The sequence below is a fragment of the Betta splendens genome, chromosome 19 (genome assembly GCF_900634795.4).
Source record: "Betta splendens chromosome 19, fBetSpl5.4, whole genome shotgun sequence".
In the NCBI taxonomy this organism is placed as follows: domain Eukaryota; kingdom Metazoa; phylum Chordata; class Actinopteri; order Anabantiformes; family Osphronemidae; genus Betta; species Betta splendens.
The window spans coordinates 5,312,818-5,329,644 of record NC_040898.2 but is presented as its reverse complement, the minus strand read 5'-3'; the positions used below and the strand labels follow the sequence as shown (position 1 = coordinate 5,329,644).

General features: G+C 50.4%; 1 protein-coding gene across 1 annotated transcript; it reads left to right on the top strand.

The window, feature by feature from the left end:
- The first annotated feature begins 272 nt into the window (after positions 1-272).
- On the top strand, positions 273-3,543 carry LOC114846132 (protein Tob1-like). Its single transcript, XM_029134911.3, has 2 exons — positions 273-496; positions 1,402-3,543. The coding sequence occupies exon 2, from the start codon at positions 1,567-1,569 to the stop codon at positions 2,581-2,583; it is 1,017 nt and encodes a 338-aa protein (XP_028990744.1). The 5' UTR covers positions 273-496; positions 1,402-1,566; the 3' UTR covers positions 2,584-3,543.
- The last annotated feature ends 13,284 nt before the right edge of the window (positions 3,544-16,827 follow it).

Below are 16,827 nucleotides of genomic sequence, written 5' to 3'. Positions count from 1 at the left end.
CACAGATCGGTATACAGCGGATGTTTTAGCGAACTATTACTCAAATAAAATAGACCCAGACACGGGCAAGGCAAACCACTACCGTAAATAGAACCCTGTATTTGATTGAGGACAACCTCATCCAATCACAGTAGCGGTTGGGATTATTGTTGGATGACGACAGAGCGCTCTGCCAATAGAAACGCGCCGCTGTGTGTTGACCTCTGCGAGCCGCATCACCACCCCCTTCGTGTCCGTGGCGGAGGACTACTATAAAACAAATCAGCCGAAGTTTTAAAGGGCAGAGTTGTAAAAACTCCCAGGCTGTGGGGAGTTAGCTTGGAAGACGCTCAATCAAAATTCAGCTGGACCCCACTGGAGCAAAGCCGCCTGGAGCAACACGGCATAACAGCATTTTTCTAGATCTCAACGAAGCTACACTCAAACCTGTACAAGTGTAAACGCTTTCTATAGAGGACTCTGGCTAGTGCAACATCGATCTGCTGTGAATTTTTATGTAAGTACATTTAACATCCGCCAACATTCACGTTTTAGCGATATGATATTACTGTGTTGCTTGCTCGCAGGTTTATATGGCTTGTCATGCTGACACTGGCGATATTTAGCGTCATTCTAAACTTGCATTCAGGCTGTAGCCTCGGAGCTAATTAGAATGCTACACGGCTTTGCTATCGATCAACACACGACAGCGCCGAACTAGATTGAATTCTCCCCGTCCTCCGTCGCCGTTAACGTTAACCCTTTTAGCCTTCGTTGTCCGTGACGCCAACGTTGAGCGTTAACCGATAACCAGCCGGTTGAGGCTAACTCTCGCTGGCGTCCGGGGAGCTAGCCTGCTACGCTGCGTTCACACCCTGAATTAATTCGGGCTGCTAAAGCTAGTGGCTCCGCTGTATCAGAGGCGTTTTGCTGTTGTCACTGTCAAGCGATGAAAAGGGGGGAGAAAAAGGGGGGAGGGGGGGCTTCACGGCCGTGGTTAGACTTTGAATGATGATTATGTAACAGCGATTCTCCCCCCCAGCCTGTAAGTTACCTACTGCATCGCATTGGAAAAACACCAGCGGAGCCCGCACGGCTTCCGAGCGCGCGAGGTGTTTTGCGCGGTCGCGTGCGCACGAGTCGCCGGATAACCCTCGCGACCGCGGACACCTGCCGCTGGAGCCGCCGTCCTCCGCGGAGGTCAACCGCGGTCCGTCACAGCGGACCGCTGGGGAACACGCACTGCTGACACCGTCACTGAGTCAGTGGCCCGTGTTTATTTATAGCTGTTGACGTTGCACAGCTGAGATACGGCGCTGCTGTGCGGATGCTTGAGTGGACGGAGAGTCCAGCATATAAATGAAATGTTAATTCCAGTGTGCCTAATTTGCTCTTCTTAATGCTTTATTCTCTTCATTTCAGGAGACTGAACCTTCACCTGCTACAAAAAGGATTTTCATTTTGTCAACAAGCTCTCTATCAGTGTTTTCCACTGCTCTGATCGCTTGGAGGTTTTTGCAACGCTCAAACAAAAAAAAGGAAAACACACACAAAAAAAACAGAACCACCCCTGCCACCGAAGCAGCTATGCAGCTTGAAATTCAAGTAGCACTCAACTTTATTATTTCTTACTTGTACAATAAACTCCCCCGACGACGTGTGAATATCTTTGGCGAAGAGCTCGAGAGGCAGCTGAAGAAAAAGTATGAAGGCCACTGGTATCCGGATAAGCCATACAAAGGTTCAGGGTTCAGGTGCATCCACGTAGGGGAGAAGGTGGACCCCGTGGTGGAGCAGGCGGCCAAAGAGAGCGGGCTGGACATTGAAGACGTCCGGAATAATCTCCCTCAGGACCTTAGTGTGTGGATCGACCCGTTTGAGGTTTCCTACCAGATTGGGGAGAAAGGCCCGGTCAAGGTGCTATATGTGGATGATAACAACGAGAACGGGTCCGAGTTGGACAAGGAGATCAAGAACAGCTTTAATCCCGAGGCCCAGGTCTTCATGCCAATCAGTGACCCTGTGGGGGCTTCGTCGGAGTCCAGCTCCCCCTCCCCTCCGTTCGGGCAGTCCGCCGCCGTGAGTCCCTCCTTCATGCCGCGCTCCGCTCAGCCCTTAACCTTCACCACTGCCACCTTTGCCGCCACCAAATTCGGCTCCACCAAGATGAAGAGCAGCGGGCGCGGCAGCAGCGGCGGCAACAACGGCAGTAGCAGCAAGGTCGCGCGCACCTCCCCAACCAGTAACCTGGGCCTGAATGTCAACACCCTGCTGAAGCAGAAAGCCATCTCCACCTCCATGCACTCGCTGTACGGGCTGGGCCTGGGGCAGCAGCAGCAGCAGCAGCAGCAGCAGAAGGCGTCTGCGCTCTCGCCCAACGCCAAGGAGTTCGTGTTCCCCAGCCTCCAGGGTCAAGCCAGCCCCGGGGCCGCGTTCTCCGGGGAGGGCTCCCTGGGGCTCGGCTCGCTGCAGTACAACAATGCCTTTGACATGTTCGCGGCCTACGGGAGCCTCAATGACAAGTCCCTCATGGACGGCCTCAACTTCAGTCTAAGCAACATGCAGTATTCTAACCAGCAATTCCAGCCGGTCATGGCTAACTAAACTCCTCGCGATGAAGAAGGTATTTCTGGATGAAGGCGGGCGAAGGAGAAGGAAAAACAAAACGCACACTTTAGAACTGGACCCTGGAGGATATAGCGTCTGGTCAGTCAAGAGCATGTGCCCAAGGGTGTTTTTTCTGTGGCCCCTTGAGTTTGTTTTTACCAAAAGCTTGTTGTACAAACACATCCAAGCTTGGTTACTTCAATTCAACATGCCTCATTGTTTTTCTTTTTCCTTTTTGCCAACCAAGCACAAATTTTTTAACTATGTTGAGGAAAAATACTCAAAGAAACAAACACAAAAAAAGCTTGAAGTTTTGGCCTCTTACAGTATTTTACAGGTGGTAAGAGAAGGCTGATTTTTATGGATTGGCACTACTAAGTGGGGGTTACTTGGTCTTTTTCTAATTGTATAATTTAATTTAGTACAGAGTTTGTAAGATATCAGAGTATATATTGTTTCTATGACATGGTGTTGCATTTATATCTTTTTACTACTCCAGTGATCTGTGATGGCTGCAGCAGCTTTTCCTTATTATTTTTTCTTTTTTTAAAGATAATTGTTAAAGAAATCCATCTTTAAAAAAAAAAACCATCAAATATTCTAAAGATTGTGTACAGAGTATTCCTTAGTGGTGGAATTCAAATGTAGGAATATTTGCTTTTTCTGAAGGATGAAATGTATTTTCTGTTAAGAGTTCAAAAAGATTTTGCTATTACTATGGAAAAAAATGTAATCGTATGAATATTAATTTTGTACCTACATTGTGCAATACTTGATAAAAAATACGGTATAACAAAGTATTTTGAGTCAGTGTCTTACATGTCAAGAGGGACTGAAATAGTTTATATTGTTAAGTTTGTATTAAATGCTTAAAAATTATATGCTTGTCTTTATTTTTTTTAATTTCATATTTGCACCCTGGTCTTTTTAATAAAAATAAACAACAGTTAAACATTATCTGTGGAAAGCGCACTTCTTTATACGCCGCCCTGACGTTCTTCTTAATATTTAACCAGTAGCAGACTTTGTCATTGGGCCGTCCTCTGCCTAAGCAGATAATGGTCACATGCTAGGAGTTGCCACTGTGTCATGAGGGCAACCTGAGGTTACTGAAGGAGACCCGACTTAAGGCGTGGAGCTCAGCTTGATCTGTGGATCAGTTCTGGGGGGTGTCTCCATGTTCCTTCGTGATCATAAAGATAAGTGGATCTTTATTTACAGCCTCGTGCGCTGGCTTCATCCCGTTCAAGGTGGATGTTTGTTTGCAACAGTAGCAGTGTGGGTGGAGGGCGCTAATCGCACTGGTGGGCCGTCTCGAGGGCTTCCATGTCATGTGACGCCGGGAACAAGCCGACCATTCACAGAGGTTTTATGGCCCCAGCAGCTTAACTGGCAGGACACATAATCACATCTGGAACTCTGTATGACTCAAAGGTCTGAGGAGGAAACACCTTTTGTGTTTGTGCTCTTAAACGTCGCCTCCTCCCTTCTTTGAGAAACACTCAAGTACACAGAAGCGTTGCTATGCTCCGTAGAACTGAATGCTGCGTTCAGGTACCTTGTGTTATGTGAGTGTTTCAATCCTCTGTTTTGTGAAGTTCCTCTCAGCTTGTTTGAAGTGAAAACATTTTAATCGTACTTTTGTTTGTTCAGCCGCACATTGTGTGCAACCGTTGAAGGTACATTAACGCTAAATCATTTGTGTTTATGACTTTGCTGCTTGTTGTTGACTGTTGTAGTTGCTTTCTACGTAACAATTAAGAAACAGATGGTTTCATAAGAGGCCAAAACGGGAACAAGGTCGCAATATTTCATCAAAAGGGAAACATTGCCTAAGACGGCATGAAATGAATAGAACATTTTTTTATCTCACATCTAGCACATTAGTAACACCTTATTCTCTCTCTCTGCTACTGTTTAATTACTCTTGTTTATTGGTCTACATGGCCTCACTGGTCAGGTAAAAGATGAGACCTGAGGCCATTTTATCCAGGAAGTGGTTCATCACAGTAAACCACTGTCCTCTATGTTAAAGGGGGCTATTTAGGTCTTGGTTTAATGACTTTAGTTCTTTGACTACAGTTGTTTTGGGTTCATTTGATATTTAATATTCATGTTTGGCCCAAACCTGCATCAGTTTGTCTTTTGTCTATTTAGTTGACATTACATTAGGTATGCATTTGGTTTTTGCTTTTAGGGAAGATGAAAAATCTTTATATTTCACTTTCTCTTTCCCTCTGTTTTGACTATTCCAAGCAAAGACCAATGTGAAGCGTGTGCACTGCTATAATTAATTAGGTCGGCCTGTACCGGAGAAACTATTTTAGTCCCCAGCTCAAATGTTTGCTCAAATGGGTGCCGAAGCCGTTCGGGCCTCGCAGTCCGACTGGAAAACAACATTAAAGCGCACGGGCCGAGCTGTTAGCACGCGCACCCGCCGTCCCACACGACCGCCGGCTCTCTGCGACAAACAGGCCCACAGATGGTCCGGTGTCACACCAGCTGGGAGACTCCGAGGGCGCGGGGCCAGGCCTCGCCGTGACTCCATCTTGTCGGTTCCAGAGCGCGCGAGAACCTGTGCTCCACACAGGTTCTCGCGCCTCGCACACCCGTTCGCTCCGAAGGGTGTTTCTCGGCCCGAGGGGGAAGCTCTGTTTGAGCGCTGGGTGAGTTTCACGCCGGGAGCGAGAGCTGCAAGACCAAAGCAAGGCGGAAAGAACCTCTGAGAGCCTAAATGCCAAATTTAACAGGCTTAGTCTGTGACCGACATGGAGTTTGAAAACCTATGCTTTTAAAGTCACACATCACACGGCTTATTGCAAGATGGGCCAATGGGTAATAAGTAAAAACACGAACTTGTTGTGTGACCCGCAACACGCTGAGTCACTCTAAACAACACAATTCCACTGCGTTTTTTTAGGCAGCGGCCTGTATCACAAGGCTCATAGCAAAGACAGATGGAGCCAAGAATTCGAGAACAATGCCAGAGCACTGCGCAGGGAAGTCCAACAGGTTCTGGAATGTAGCTGATACCAGATGATGCTTTTAGATCAGTGGGCCAGAAGTGAATGGTGGAAGGCAGTCTATTGTTCCCATCGCGTCACGTCGACTGTAACTGCCTAACGTCCCTCACGGTTTTTTGAATGATCCAGTTGTTTATTTGCGACACTGTCGCCGGTTACCGACCCTGGCGCGTGCTCGGGCCACGCGAGCGGGAAGCACATCTGCCGCGCCAGGAAGCTCGGCGCTCACTTGAAAGCGGGCGAAAACATAAAGCGGGGGAAGATGAAGAGGATATAATAACGCTCCGTCCAGTCTGTGTTATCCAGCGATAAAGCCCGAGCTGAGACTTTAATGAACGCCGGCTGCGCCGTGTTTGGCCTGGACGCAACCTCGGTGCGCGGCTCGCTTTCAAGCGCTGCCAAGTCATTTTAGCGGCGATCATCCATTTCAAGCCTATTCTTATTCCGAGCCTCATCGTTCACCCTGAAAAGCGCCGCATCTCAGCAATATGGAGTCATAATCCATATTTCATCGTGGCGCCGTGAGACCGCGAGGGGCGGGGGAGGGGAGGGGGGGGGGTGACCTGAACGCGCCGCACGTTTGCGCCGCGCTCGTGTGCGTCTGTTTGTTTTGGTCGGAAGGCGCAGCCCTGAAAGGGGGTGTCGCGCATATCAGCGGGTTTAAAAATAGACCTCGCGGCGTTTCTGCGTCATCGCAGGAGAATCCTCTCCTCTCCTCACACCCCGCCCCCCCCCTCCTCCTCCCTCCCATCAGCCAGCTATGCTTGACTTTACAGCGGGGACGACTTGCATGCTAATACGGCGCAGAACACCCCCCTCACACACACACACACACACACACACACACACACACACACACACACACACACACACACACACACACCCGCATCATAGCTTACGTTGACACAACGCCTAGAGAGGAATGAAGTGAATAGGCTTTTGTGCGGCGCTGGGTGGGTCCTGCCGTGGAGTTGCGTACCGCAGCTGCCCTTTCCAGTCAAAGGCATGAGGAGCAGCCGGAAAAGCAGGCGGGAGGAGAAGCGCAAAAACAAAGGAGGAAGATACTGTACACAGATGATTCTCCGAGCGCCCTGTAGCCATGACAACGCATTTCCATCACCTCCTCGTGCTGACGATGCCGCGCTGTAGTCGCAGATTTAGGCCCAGGCAAACAAGCACGTTGCCTTCACAGTTACAACCTTGTTTATTGTGATGTGGGAGGTTGAGGAAACACTTGTGGGTCCCCGGGGTCTTGGCTTCTTCACAGATAATCAGCGGCAAAGTGGAAGTGTCAGGAGTTTCCACGGTGGTAATGGAGGCAAGCTGAATGCCCATTTAAAACTATTATAGTAGATGTGCATGTGCAGTTGTCTGATATATTAAGCCTGGCATGTAAATGAATGTCAGGTTTTATTCTTCTTCTACACAATTCATTTATTTCTTGCTCACCTATGAAATATGGATGTGCTCGTTTCCTATAATTGGACTTCTTTGGGGTTTTGGAGCGTGGGCCGGACCGTGGACTGGAGCTGGGTCTAAATGTCAGCGGGCAGGAACCGGGCCGCTCGCTAATGAGCGTCCACGTCTTCGGACTGTGGGAGGAGTGAGACAACAGGAAACGCAGAGGCGATCAGGTGAATGCAGAGGAAGCGCCTCCATCGCTCGCCTCCCGACTCGTCCGAGCGCCGCCGCTCCCTCACGCGCCTGGGAACTTTCTCCTGTATTTGATGTTCCCCGACTGTGTAATTTAATCTCAGTGATTCCCTGCAGCTCCCTCCGACTAGAAACCTCTGCTCTAATAATAGGAAGCCCAGGCGCAGGCTCCCGTCTAATCTCTGCCTGTGTGTGTGTGTGTGTGTGTGTGTGTGTGTGTGTGTGTGTGTGTGCGCGTGTGTGCGTGTGTGTGTGTGTGGCTGCTCTCGCTCCTGCACCGCACAGATAAAACTGCTTTTGTTTTGACCGACCCTCAAAGATTAAGTGTGACTCTCCTCGGTGCGTCCACTCCGTGATAGGCTGACATACACTAGCATGATAGTACATGCTAAAATGTCAAATGAGACTAGTAATGAACAAAGTAATATAGCAAAACTAATAAATAAATTAAATAACAACTTTAATAAGAAACATATCAACCCCTGCTCTGAGTTTTGGACATTTGTAATAGTGATAAGTTGCATCTCAAGCATTGGGACATTTCATTAACATGAAATATGAAAAACAATCCAAGTTGTGAGGAAGGGATTGAGCAGCCGGTTTGTTTGCTGTTACATAACATGCAAACAGCTACTTACCGACTACGTAACCAGCTTTACATGCACTGAGGATGCTGTTGTTACAGACAGGCCACTATCTGAGGCCCTGTAGTGTGAAGCAGTCATTCTGAGGTGTATAAAGGTGTATAATGATCTGTGTGTGTGTGTGTGTGTGTGTGTGTGTGTGTGTGTGTGTGTGTGTGTGTGTGTGTGTGTGTGTGTGTGTGTGTGTGTGTGTGTGTGTGTGTGTGGCTAATGCGACAGGAGCTGATTAGCAGGACAGATATGCTGAGAGAGAGCGTCGCCTGCTTCCTAACGCTCCCGACCGCGGAGGCAGTAAATCATAAATGTGAAAGCTTCACCGAAAGGCTCTTCTGTCTGTTTTTCAGCGCCATCACCGCTGCAATGTTTCATTTATGAGCCACAGGCCTCCTCCTCCTCCCAAACAAACAAGAGCGAGGAGTCGCGGCCGCACTCGGAGCAGTGCTTTAAATATTTCACCAGCCAGAAGGAGCAAATGGGCTTTGGATGCGCAAAGGTCAAGGTGAAACGGCAGGATTCACGCGGGTGCCGTTTTTAGGGCTCTGATGGGAAATCAGAAATCAGCCTCCGATCGCCAGCGGGTCGATGCCGCTCTCTCTCCAGCTCCGAGCGCCGCTGGGCGATCGACCTTGATCCTCTGCAACGCGTGGCCTCGGCCTCCGGGACGTGCGGAGGCTCCTCTGCACGCGTTGGGCGTGGTGGTTGCTAGGCAACCAGGGCAACGCCCTGACCCTCTGTGTGCAGGTGGAGCTCACTGACATCCTGCGTTGCTCTCAGGCATTCCTCTGATTCCTGAAGGGTGACGCTGTGACGCGTTCAGGGCCCGCGTGGCTGTAGGGCTTCTTCCAAACAACAAACACAGTGTGTGACTGCACCTAGAAACCGACGTCGCTGCGGTTTCAAGGCCATTTCAACGCGATGTGGTTCACGAAAGGTCAGGATCATTAAAAGTGGACCAATCAACTGAGGGTGAAGCAGCAACAGCGTCGTCTAAACCACAGTTAAGGAAGTAAAAGGAGCTAGGAATGAAAATACTAATTGTACACTACAAGCATCCACTTCTTTATGTACCCCATGTACTGTATTATGGGATGTGGGGTCACGAGGGACATGAGGAAGATCCAGATGTGAGAATACCAGACCTCCAAGTTCCAAATTCCTATCTCAACCATGCATGTGTGGACTTTTTAGCACAGAGAAGCTAAAGGTCAGACTACCCAGTGTGTAATGACGCCGGAGCGTAGCCTGATGATGTGCGCTTGGTGTTTGATAGCAAACGCCAACTTCAGACATGATACTTGGCCATTGCATAACCTCAACTCAACTTTCACGCGGCAGCAGAATTTGAAATAGCTCACATTAGACATGCAGCCGAGCTGTAAAATTTCACTCTTTCAAAGCCCCGGAGTGTGTGTGTGTGTGTGTGTGTGTGTGTGTGTGTGTGTGTGTGTGTGTGTGTGTGTGTGTGTGCGCGCGCGCACGCACGCGTTTCTCATTACAGGATCAACTCTTTCATCCCGGGGTTCAAAGCGCCGCCCCGGCCGACGGCGGTGGGCGAGCAGATATGTGATGGAGTGAGAGGAGGAGGCGGAGGGGAGCAGGGGATCATGGGAGAACGGGGTGGATGAGGAGGAAGGCAGAGAAAGGTGGAACTGCTGCTTTTAAATGTGAGACGCTTGTTGGTCCAGTCTCCTGTGGGTGTTTGCCTCCACGCTCCACTCTAACTTGCAGCTTGGTCAGATCTTGTTCCACGGGGCCAGAGATATTTTCTTTTTTTTTTATTATCCTACAGTCCCTGTCATAGGAAATCAATAGAGCTTCATTCTGCTGCCGTGGCTTTCGGTGGGGGAACGAGTGCCTCTGCGCACAGCTGCTGGTGGAGCCTTTACATCAACCGTATGGAGACGAGAGGCGGCTCCCGACCGGGGAACAGGTGCGTGGACAGCATGTGACCACCTGCGTCTCCCCGTCGTCGCCCAGCAGCGAGGGTGGGGAGGTGTCACCTTCCAGCTTTCCATCCTCTGACCTTTGACCTCCTGAGGCGACTCACTTGGCCTTAGCCCTGGCTGTCTGTCAAGACCTTTAACCTACATATATAAAAAAAAACACCTAGAACTGAAGGTGAACGTCAATATGATTCTAACTTCATGGAACTACTAGTGACTTGTATCAGACTTATTTGCAATGCATTCTGGGTGGTGGCACCACACTGATCTTGGTCTTATTGTGAGACAGGAATGTCGTCTGTTCGGCCTTTTTGCGTGACAGAGCCTTACATTGTGCGCGATAACATTGGAAAGTGAAAGCGCCGGGTGTGAAACCTGTTGTCACGAGGACCATCACTACAAATGGACTGTTTTCCCATGGCTGCTTCTCATTTCCTCGTAGCAGGGGTGCTCCTCTATTTTGACAGGTTGCGCTCCCTGCCAGGACCTGATCAACCTGCTGGGTTTCTGAGCAGGAAGTGTTTGACTTAGTGCATTCGCTGCGGTCCTTCTGGGGAATCAGCGCAGCTGCGTCGCTGCGAGGAGGAAAGCGCGGACACGTTGAACACGTGAACATTTCTCATGTGCAGGTATTCGCACTGATGTGTGTTGCAGCATGAAACTATGATTTTGCTGGTCTTCATAAATAATCGATTACACGGTTGCTCCTCATTATTGTTGATGAGACACTGTCTAAATAAGAGCCCGTCAAACAGAACGAAATCTCAGCAACCTTGGACGATATAAAAAGCGCCTCCGCTTCTGATTTGACGGCTTAACGGCAAAGAGCCTGGGAAGAAAAAACAAAAACGGGCCGAGACTCCGCCGAATCCGTCTGCCGCTGTTATTTAATGCAGGAGGTATTCTGGGCTGCGGGATGAATAAAACATCAGAGCACCTTGTTTTTTTTTCCACCCTTCAACTCCTTCTTTACATAATTGAATTCCAGTCTGTTGCAGGCAGTGCATCTAACTGAGCCTGTGTCCAGGGAATGATTTGTTTCCGCGCTGACTCCGGACCGGATCGCGGGGTCCAGGCCGAGGGTCCGGCGCCGCCGCCCGTGGCTGCGTGAGGCGTTCGTGTGCGCCGCCCTGAGCCTTTGAGCGCGTGACAGCCTGGCAGCGGTTCAATCTGCTCATTTTACAGCGCGCCCCCACTTCCTCCTTTTCCGTCACTGAGCCAATGTGTGATTCGCTTCCTTCTCTGTCACGTCGCACAATCAGAGGACCCCCCCTCCCCCCGAGGCCCCCCCCTCCTCTGATTGTGAGAAACGCTCGGCCCATTGTGCCCGTGGGTTCTTTATGCGCGGCCACGGCCTCTCCGTGCGGACGCCATTGTGACCTCCCGCAATTAATGATCGCATTCAACTCCAGCTTCGGCGTTCTCACACTCGACGGGAACACATTAGCATTCTGGGCCCGGCGTGCGGCTAGCGGAGCAGCGGAGGTGCAGGTGAACGCGGCTCGGGAAGGGAAACAACGCGATCATATAAGATATGTGATCAAATCTGCACAACAGCAGCGGCCGTAATGGAAGCGAATATTCACACAAGGCAGAAAAGCCCACTTAAAGTGGAAAATAGCATGAGTTGGAGAGTTTAATAAACAGAAAGGCTGCTTGGAGTGGCAAAACTTTGAAACTCGCACAAATACATGTTTAAATTCCAAATCACGTGTGTGTGGAATATATGATGCAACGGTTGGAACAGCGGCGCGCTGCTGCGGGGGCTGGACGTGGAGCTGACCTGTGCAGGTCCAGGCAGCGGGGCCCTGAGACTCCGACCAGGCCCTGTCGCTCCCAATTAGCGCCGCTCGGCCTCCGACTGCTCCTAATTCACTCCTTCTGCTGAGCTCAGCCGGGAGCGAACTAGTTACACACTCCGCTCCCGACCGCTAACCCGTAATGAGACTGTGAGGAGGTGCGCTCGCTACCGATGCTAAGCTGCTATTGTACGGAATCAGGGAAGGGATGATGTCTTCGAAATTGTGTTTGGATGTGCGACATGCATGTGTACAGTATTGTAATGATTAAAGCCCATGATGCGTTCTAGGTCCCCCAAAGGCGTCAGCACTGACACTGTTACAGCTCTAAATAACAACATCCACTGAACGTACGAAGGCCGTGCTGCGTTCAGGGCCGGCCGTCCGTAGATAAAGGTCACAGGAGCTCAGCTGCCGTGAGGCTCGTCAGCCCAATGCCTCACATGTAAATATTGCTCCTATTGTTTCTAACCTCCTCCCCGAGCTCGTGTTTCAGTTTCGCGTCCAGCCTGCGGAGCGGAGCGGAGGGCGTGCGGCGCCGCCACGAAGCATAATAAAGGCCCGGGAAAACAAAAAGTAAGACGAGCTGTTGTTTGGGAGGAAGGAGGTCGCGGCGGGGGTAGAGGTTACAGCGCAGCCAATGAGAGCGGCCTCGTCGGCCCAGGGGCGCGTGGGGGGGGCGCCGCACGTGTGCGTTCTGGCCGACAGCCGGTTTCAAGTGAACGGGGGCGAAACGGGAGACGGGGGGTGTCGGTCCACGGCGCTCAGGTTGATGCAGTCAGTGTTTCCACTCACACCTCCGCGGCGGCGCTTCTCTTCCAGGAAGCGGGCGAATCGGCTCCGTGTTAATCCGCCCCGCTCGCTTCATAGCAGGCGAGATTACGCCACGACGGCGTCACGCTGCGTTTGTTTACCTCGCCGCGCTTTTATCTCTCTCTCCGTACGGTGTGACAGCACAGCTCCTGGGGATGGATTCAGGAGGAGGAGGAGGAGGATTCGGGATCCTGGGTCGGTTGTGCAACAACGTAGCATTAATCAGCAGGAAAACGCGCCTACAGACACAAATAGGCCCCCGTTATGTCCCGGTTTGGGGGCTCTGGTGGATCTGTACTGGCAGTGGAGGACGTCGGTTGTGTTGAGCCCTTTTTGAGGATTCAGCTATGTCTAATAGGTTCCAGATGCATGTATGGTATTGTGTTTCCGCCATCTAATGCCAACTTCTCTTCCTCCTTCCTCCTCCTCCTCCTCTGTGGCGCCTGCAGTCGCTCCCTCACTTCAGCCTGTCGGCTGCCTGGCGATTAATAGAGACTAGGTTGGAAATAGATGTTCTATTCTCACGCTCGCCGCTCCCCCGGTTGGGAGACCTCGCAGCTGATTAGCATACTCGCTAAGTACGAGGCGCGGCAGGTGCCCGAGTGTTTGCCTCGGACCGGGAAGGAGCACGTGGTCGTAAGCTGGAGCGTCCAGCGCTGTCGCCGTGCAGGATCCAGAGGCCCGAAATGTACTGTCTATCTAACACATGGACCTGTAATGATAGAGCTGGCTTCTCAATGACCTCAACCTTAAACAAAGGGTTCGTGAACGTACACCATATTTATATCAACACGACTAAGCAGCTGCTGCATAGACACAAACAGCATGTGCAGCTTAAAGGCTGGGTTCCTGTTGCAGGCCTCAGGTTGAGCTCCCGCCTATTAATAGAACCAGTCGGGTCCAGGAAGTGATGCACCCTGAACGCAGCACCCCTGACGCCACTGGCCTATCGCATGACGAGGAGAAAATGCAGCGGCAACGTGTGGCGTTCAGGGACTCAAAGTCACAAATGCTCCTGGTGAATTCTCTGCTGTTCACATTACTTCCTCTTGGCCCAGTTATTGACGCGACCAAGAAATAAAGGTCTTACAGTTAAGACGCATTTGAGTGAATTCTACAATTACAATAAACTAATGATGATAAACTATTAAAAGTGTCTTCATTACAGCCCAAAGGTCAGACTGCTTCCCTATGTTGCACCTTCATGTGATGCTAAGATGACATTATCCATTCCCTCTTGTAGCAAACGCCTCATTAAGCAGCTCAGCAGAAATCAGCGTCACATCTTCATCAAATATGCGCCGTCTCATGTGACGTGGGTCACGCCCTCAGGGAAACACGCCCGCTGAGCTGCAGGCCACAAGTATGCGCAGCCACGCCGCAGGTGCTGCACGCGGCAGCATGACGCACCGCAGGTCACAGGCTCAGCAGCTAAATTGGTCCGCGCTCACTGATAAGACGCCGGCGCGGAACGAGGAGGAAATAGCAACAAGTGACGTTCTTTTAGGTCCCGTTTCAAACTCAGACTCAGTTAATCAGGAAGTTCCTGAAGCCTGAAACACCCCATCAAACGAATTCCACTCGTGCTCTAATTCATTAGAATTAGAATTCTTTTGATTTCTGATTCATTGCGTGGAAATTCATAATCTCGATACTGTTCTGAAGTCATATTTTGTCATTCCAGGCCACGTGACCTCCCTCAAGGCTGAGACGGACCTCACGTCATCTGGTGTCGTCCAGCGGATCCGCTAACGACCCGGTCCAGGCTGCTGTTAATTGCTCTCGCCTAATCTTCCGCCGCACAGCTGTTGCAACAACATCTTTTCTAATTTCTCTCCCGGCGCACGCTCAGGAACGCTCGGAACTATCTCTGGCACACAGCGGAGCGCTCGCCAGCCAATAAATGAATTTGATTTTGATCTGCGGCTCATTTAGCAGAACCGGGTTCTTGCTTAGCTGGGAGACAATTAGAGTCGACGGTGAACGCAGCCTTTCCATAAATCATACGTTTTCAGACAGAATCCCGTGGCTCATTCTAGTCCTACCTCAAACAACCCCCCCCCCCTCTCCCCTATCACTTCACAAAGCAACTGCGAGTATTGATTTTCTCATGAGATAATTATAGCCTTCTTTAATGGAGGCTGCAAAACAGACCATCTCTTCCAGTCATTTCACCCCAAGGACACGTGTGTGTCTGTGCGTGTGCGCGTTTGTGCGTTCTCTCCCATAAATATGAGAAATTAGATCGAATACATTGATTTCGGAGCGGCTGGGATGAAGTTATCAATAACGGGGTCAGCTTTTGCTTGATTGCACAAATGACAACATGTGTGGCGTAAAAACGAACAGAACCTGATTAGAAGACCTGAATGAACCCAATGGTGACATGCAGAAAGAATCTGAATCTGTGTCACACGTTTATCGATTCATGGACCAAAAAGCTGCTCAAGTGGGACTTTGGGCTTCATATGTAGTTGCAATTACTCTATAAGTTCATGAAACAATGCAATGACTGTTGGATCGTAATCCTACAGGTTGTTTTGGAGACGCGGCGGTTTAATTAAGTGGTGAAACAAGCAACGAGTCAAAGATCCTGTTTAAACACATGAAACGAGAGTTCAATAACAGAGACTCTTAGTTGCCTTTGCTCTGTCTCCATCCGGGCAGAGGCAGGAGCCGAGATCGCCTCAGGAGGAGCATTGGGATTCCGCCCCAGCCCTCCTCCTCTGTTTCCTATTCTGTCTGTGAGGCCGCGAGCGAGGACAGATAGGCTGTTCTCTGTATCAGCACTCCAGCGGCCGCGCGGCCGGCGGACGCCGGTTGCCAGCGCTTTCCCAGTTGTAGAGGAAGCCTCCGTGTGCGCGGGACCGCTGCCGAAGGACGTGCTGCCTGTTCAGGTTGGAGTCAGTGGTTCAGGTTAACATTAAACGACGTCGGGCGCGGTACACGCGTTAACATGGCCTCACAGCGATGTTAACAGGATGCACAACAGCGCTCTGCCCTCGGGTCATTGCCCCCCCCCCCCCCCCCCCCCCCCCCTTATTGCCCTCCCTCTCCTCTCCCGGGTAATTGTATCGGACGCAAACACGCAGACTTGCTTAGTTGCATATTCACGCGCCAGTGCAGTTACACACACACACACACGCACACACACACACACAGACAGATGTGCCGCCGAGCGCTGGAGTTGATGCAGTTGCATAACGAGAGTGAGGTCAAGTGACGCTGGCGGTGAGTGGAGCGAGGAGCGCGGGGCGACCGAGGCAGAGGAGACAGAACGCAGGTAGTAAGTGCAGCATCAGAGCAGAGACTTCTGTCTGGGCTGTGCAGACAGATGTGCAGGATGTTTGTAAACACAAACAAGAACAAATAATGACCTAAAAGCAAGCAATACTGCAAAACACGCTCAAAGCAGCAGCTGCTGATATTTAACAACTGGAACTTTTTATAGGGTTGAAAGGTCACTGAATCCTACAATTCCCATAATGCAACCATACGCATGCACGTATCCGAGAAAGCAAAACACCTGCTTATCAGCGTGGTCAGGTAAACGCATTGCTCTAAAATAGACAAAAATGAAAATAAATAGTCGTATCTGAGCATGTAAGATTTGTAGAATGAAGCTGAACGGAGGCTGAGGCACGAAGGTGAATGTTTGCTCAGTCCCTCTAATGTGACTCCTGCTGTGGAAGCCCTGCTTACTGTAACATGCCGATCACGGCGGCACTGACCGTGCATTAATCAGGGATTTGCCTTCGTCCACAGTGTGAACCATTCTCTAGACAGAGAAGAAAAATAGCACCTGAGCATTTGCTGCTCAGCGTTCAGACTCTTTCGCAATGGATGCGCCTTTCAGGAAACCTGCTCCTTCCCCAAACACAGCTGCAAACGGAGGGTTTTAATAAAGGATTGTGCGAGTCGCTGATTAGTGTTTCCTCGGATGATCTCATCTCATCTTATCTGATCCTACAATGTAATTACTGGACTGGCAGCAGCAGCAGGGTTAGCACCACTGTGTGCTAATGCAGTGGTAGGTGTCGCTGACGCTGTGCAGTTCACACGAGTTCCATGTTCTGAACGGGACGATGCTCTCATCCATAAACACATGGAGGATGCGTTCCTCCTCCTTCTCCTCCTCCTCTTCCTCCTCCTTTGGCCTAGTAACGGTTAGCTTGAGCCTTGATACGAGTCCAAACACAGCATGGCAGGGAGAGTGGGCACGCGTGAGTCATAAGGATCAACCCAGCAGTGTAGTGTGTAGTGTTGTATAGAGCAATACTGAAAAGACATTAAAACAATTCAGTTTTTAGATCATCCAACAGCCTTGAACCTCATTTCCTCTCGGCCCAATGCCTTTTGTGGCGTC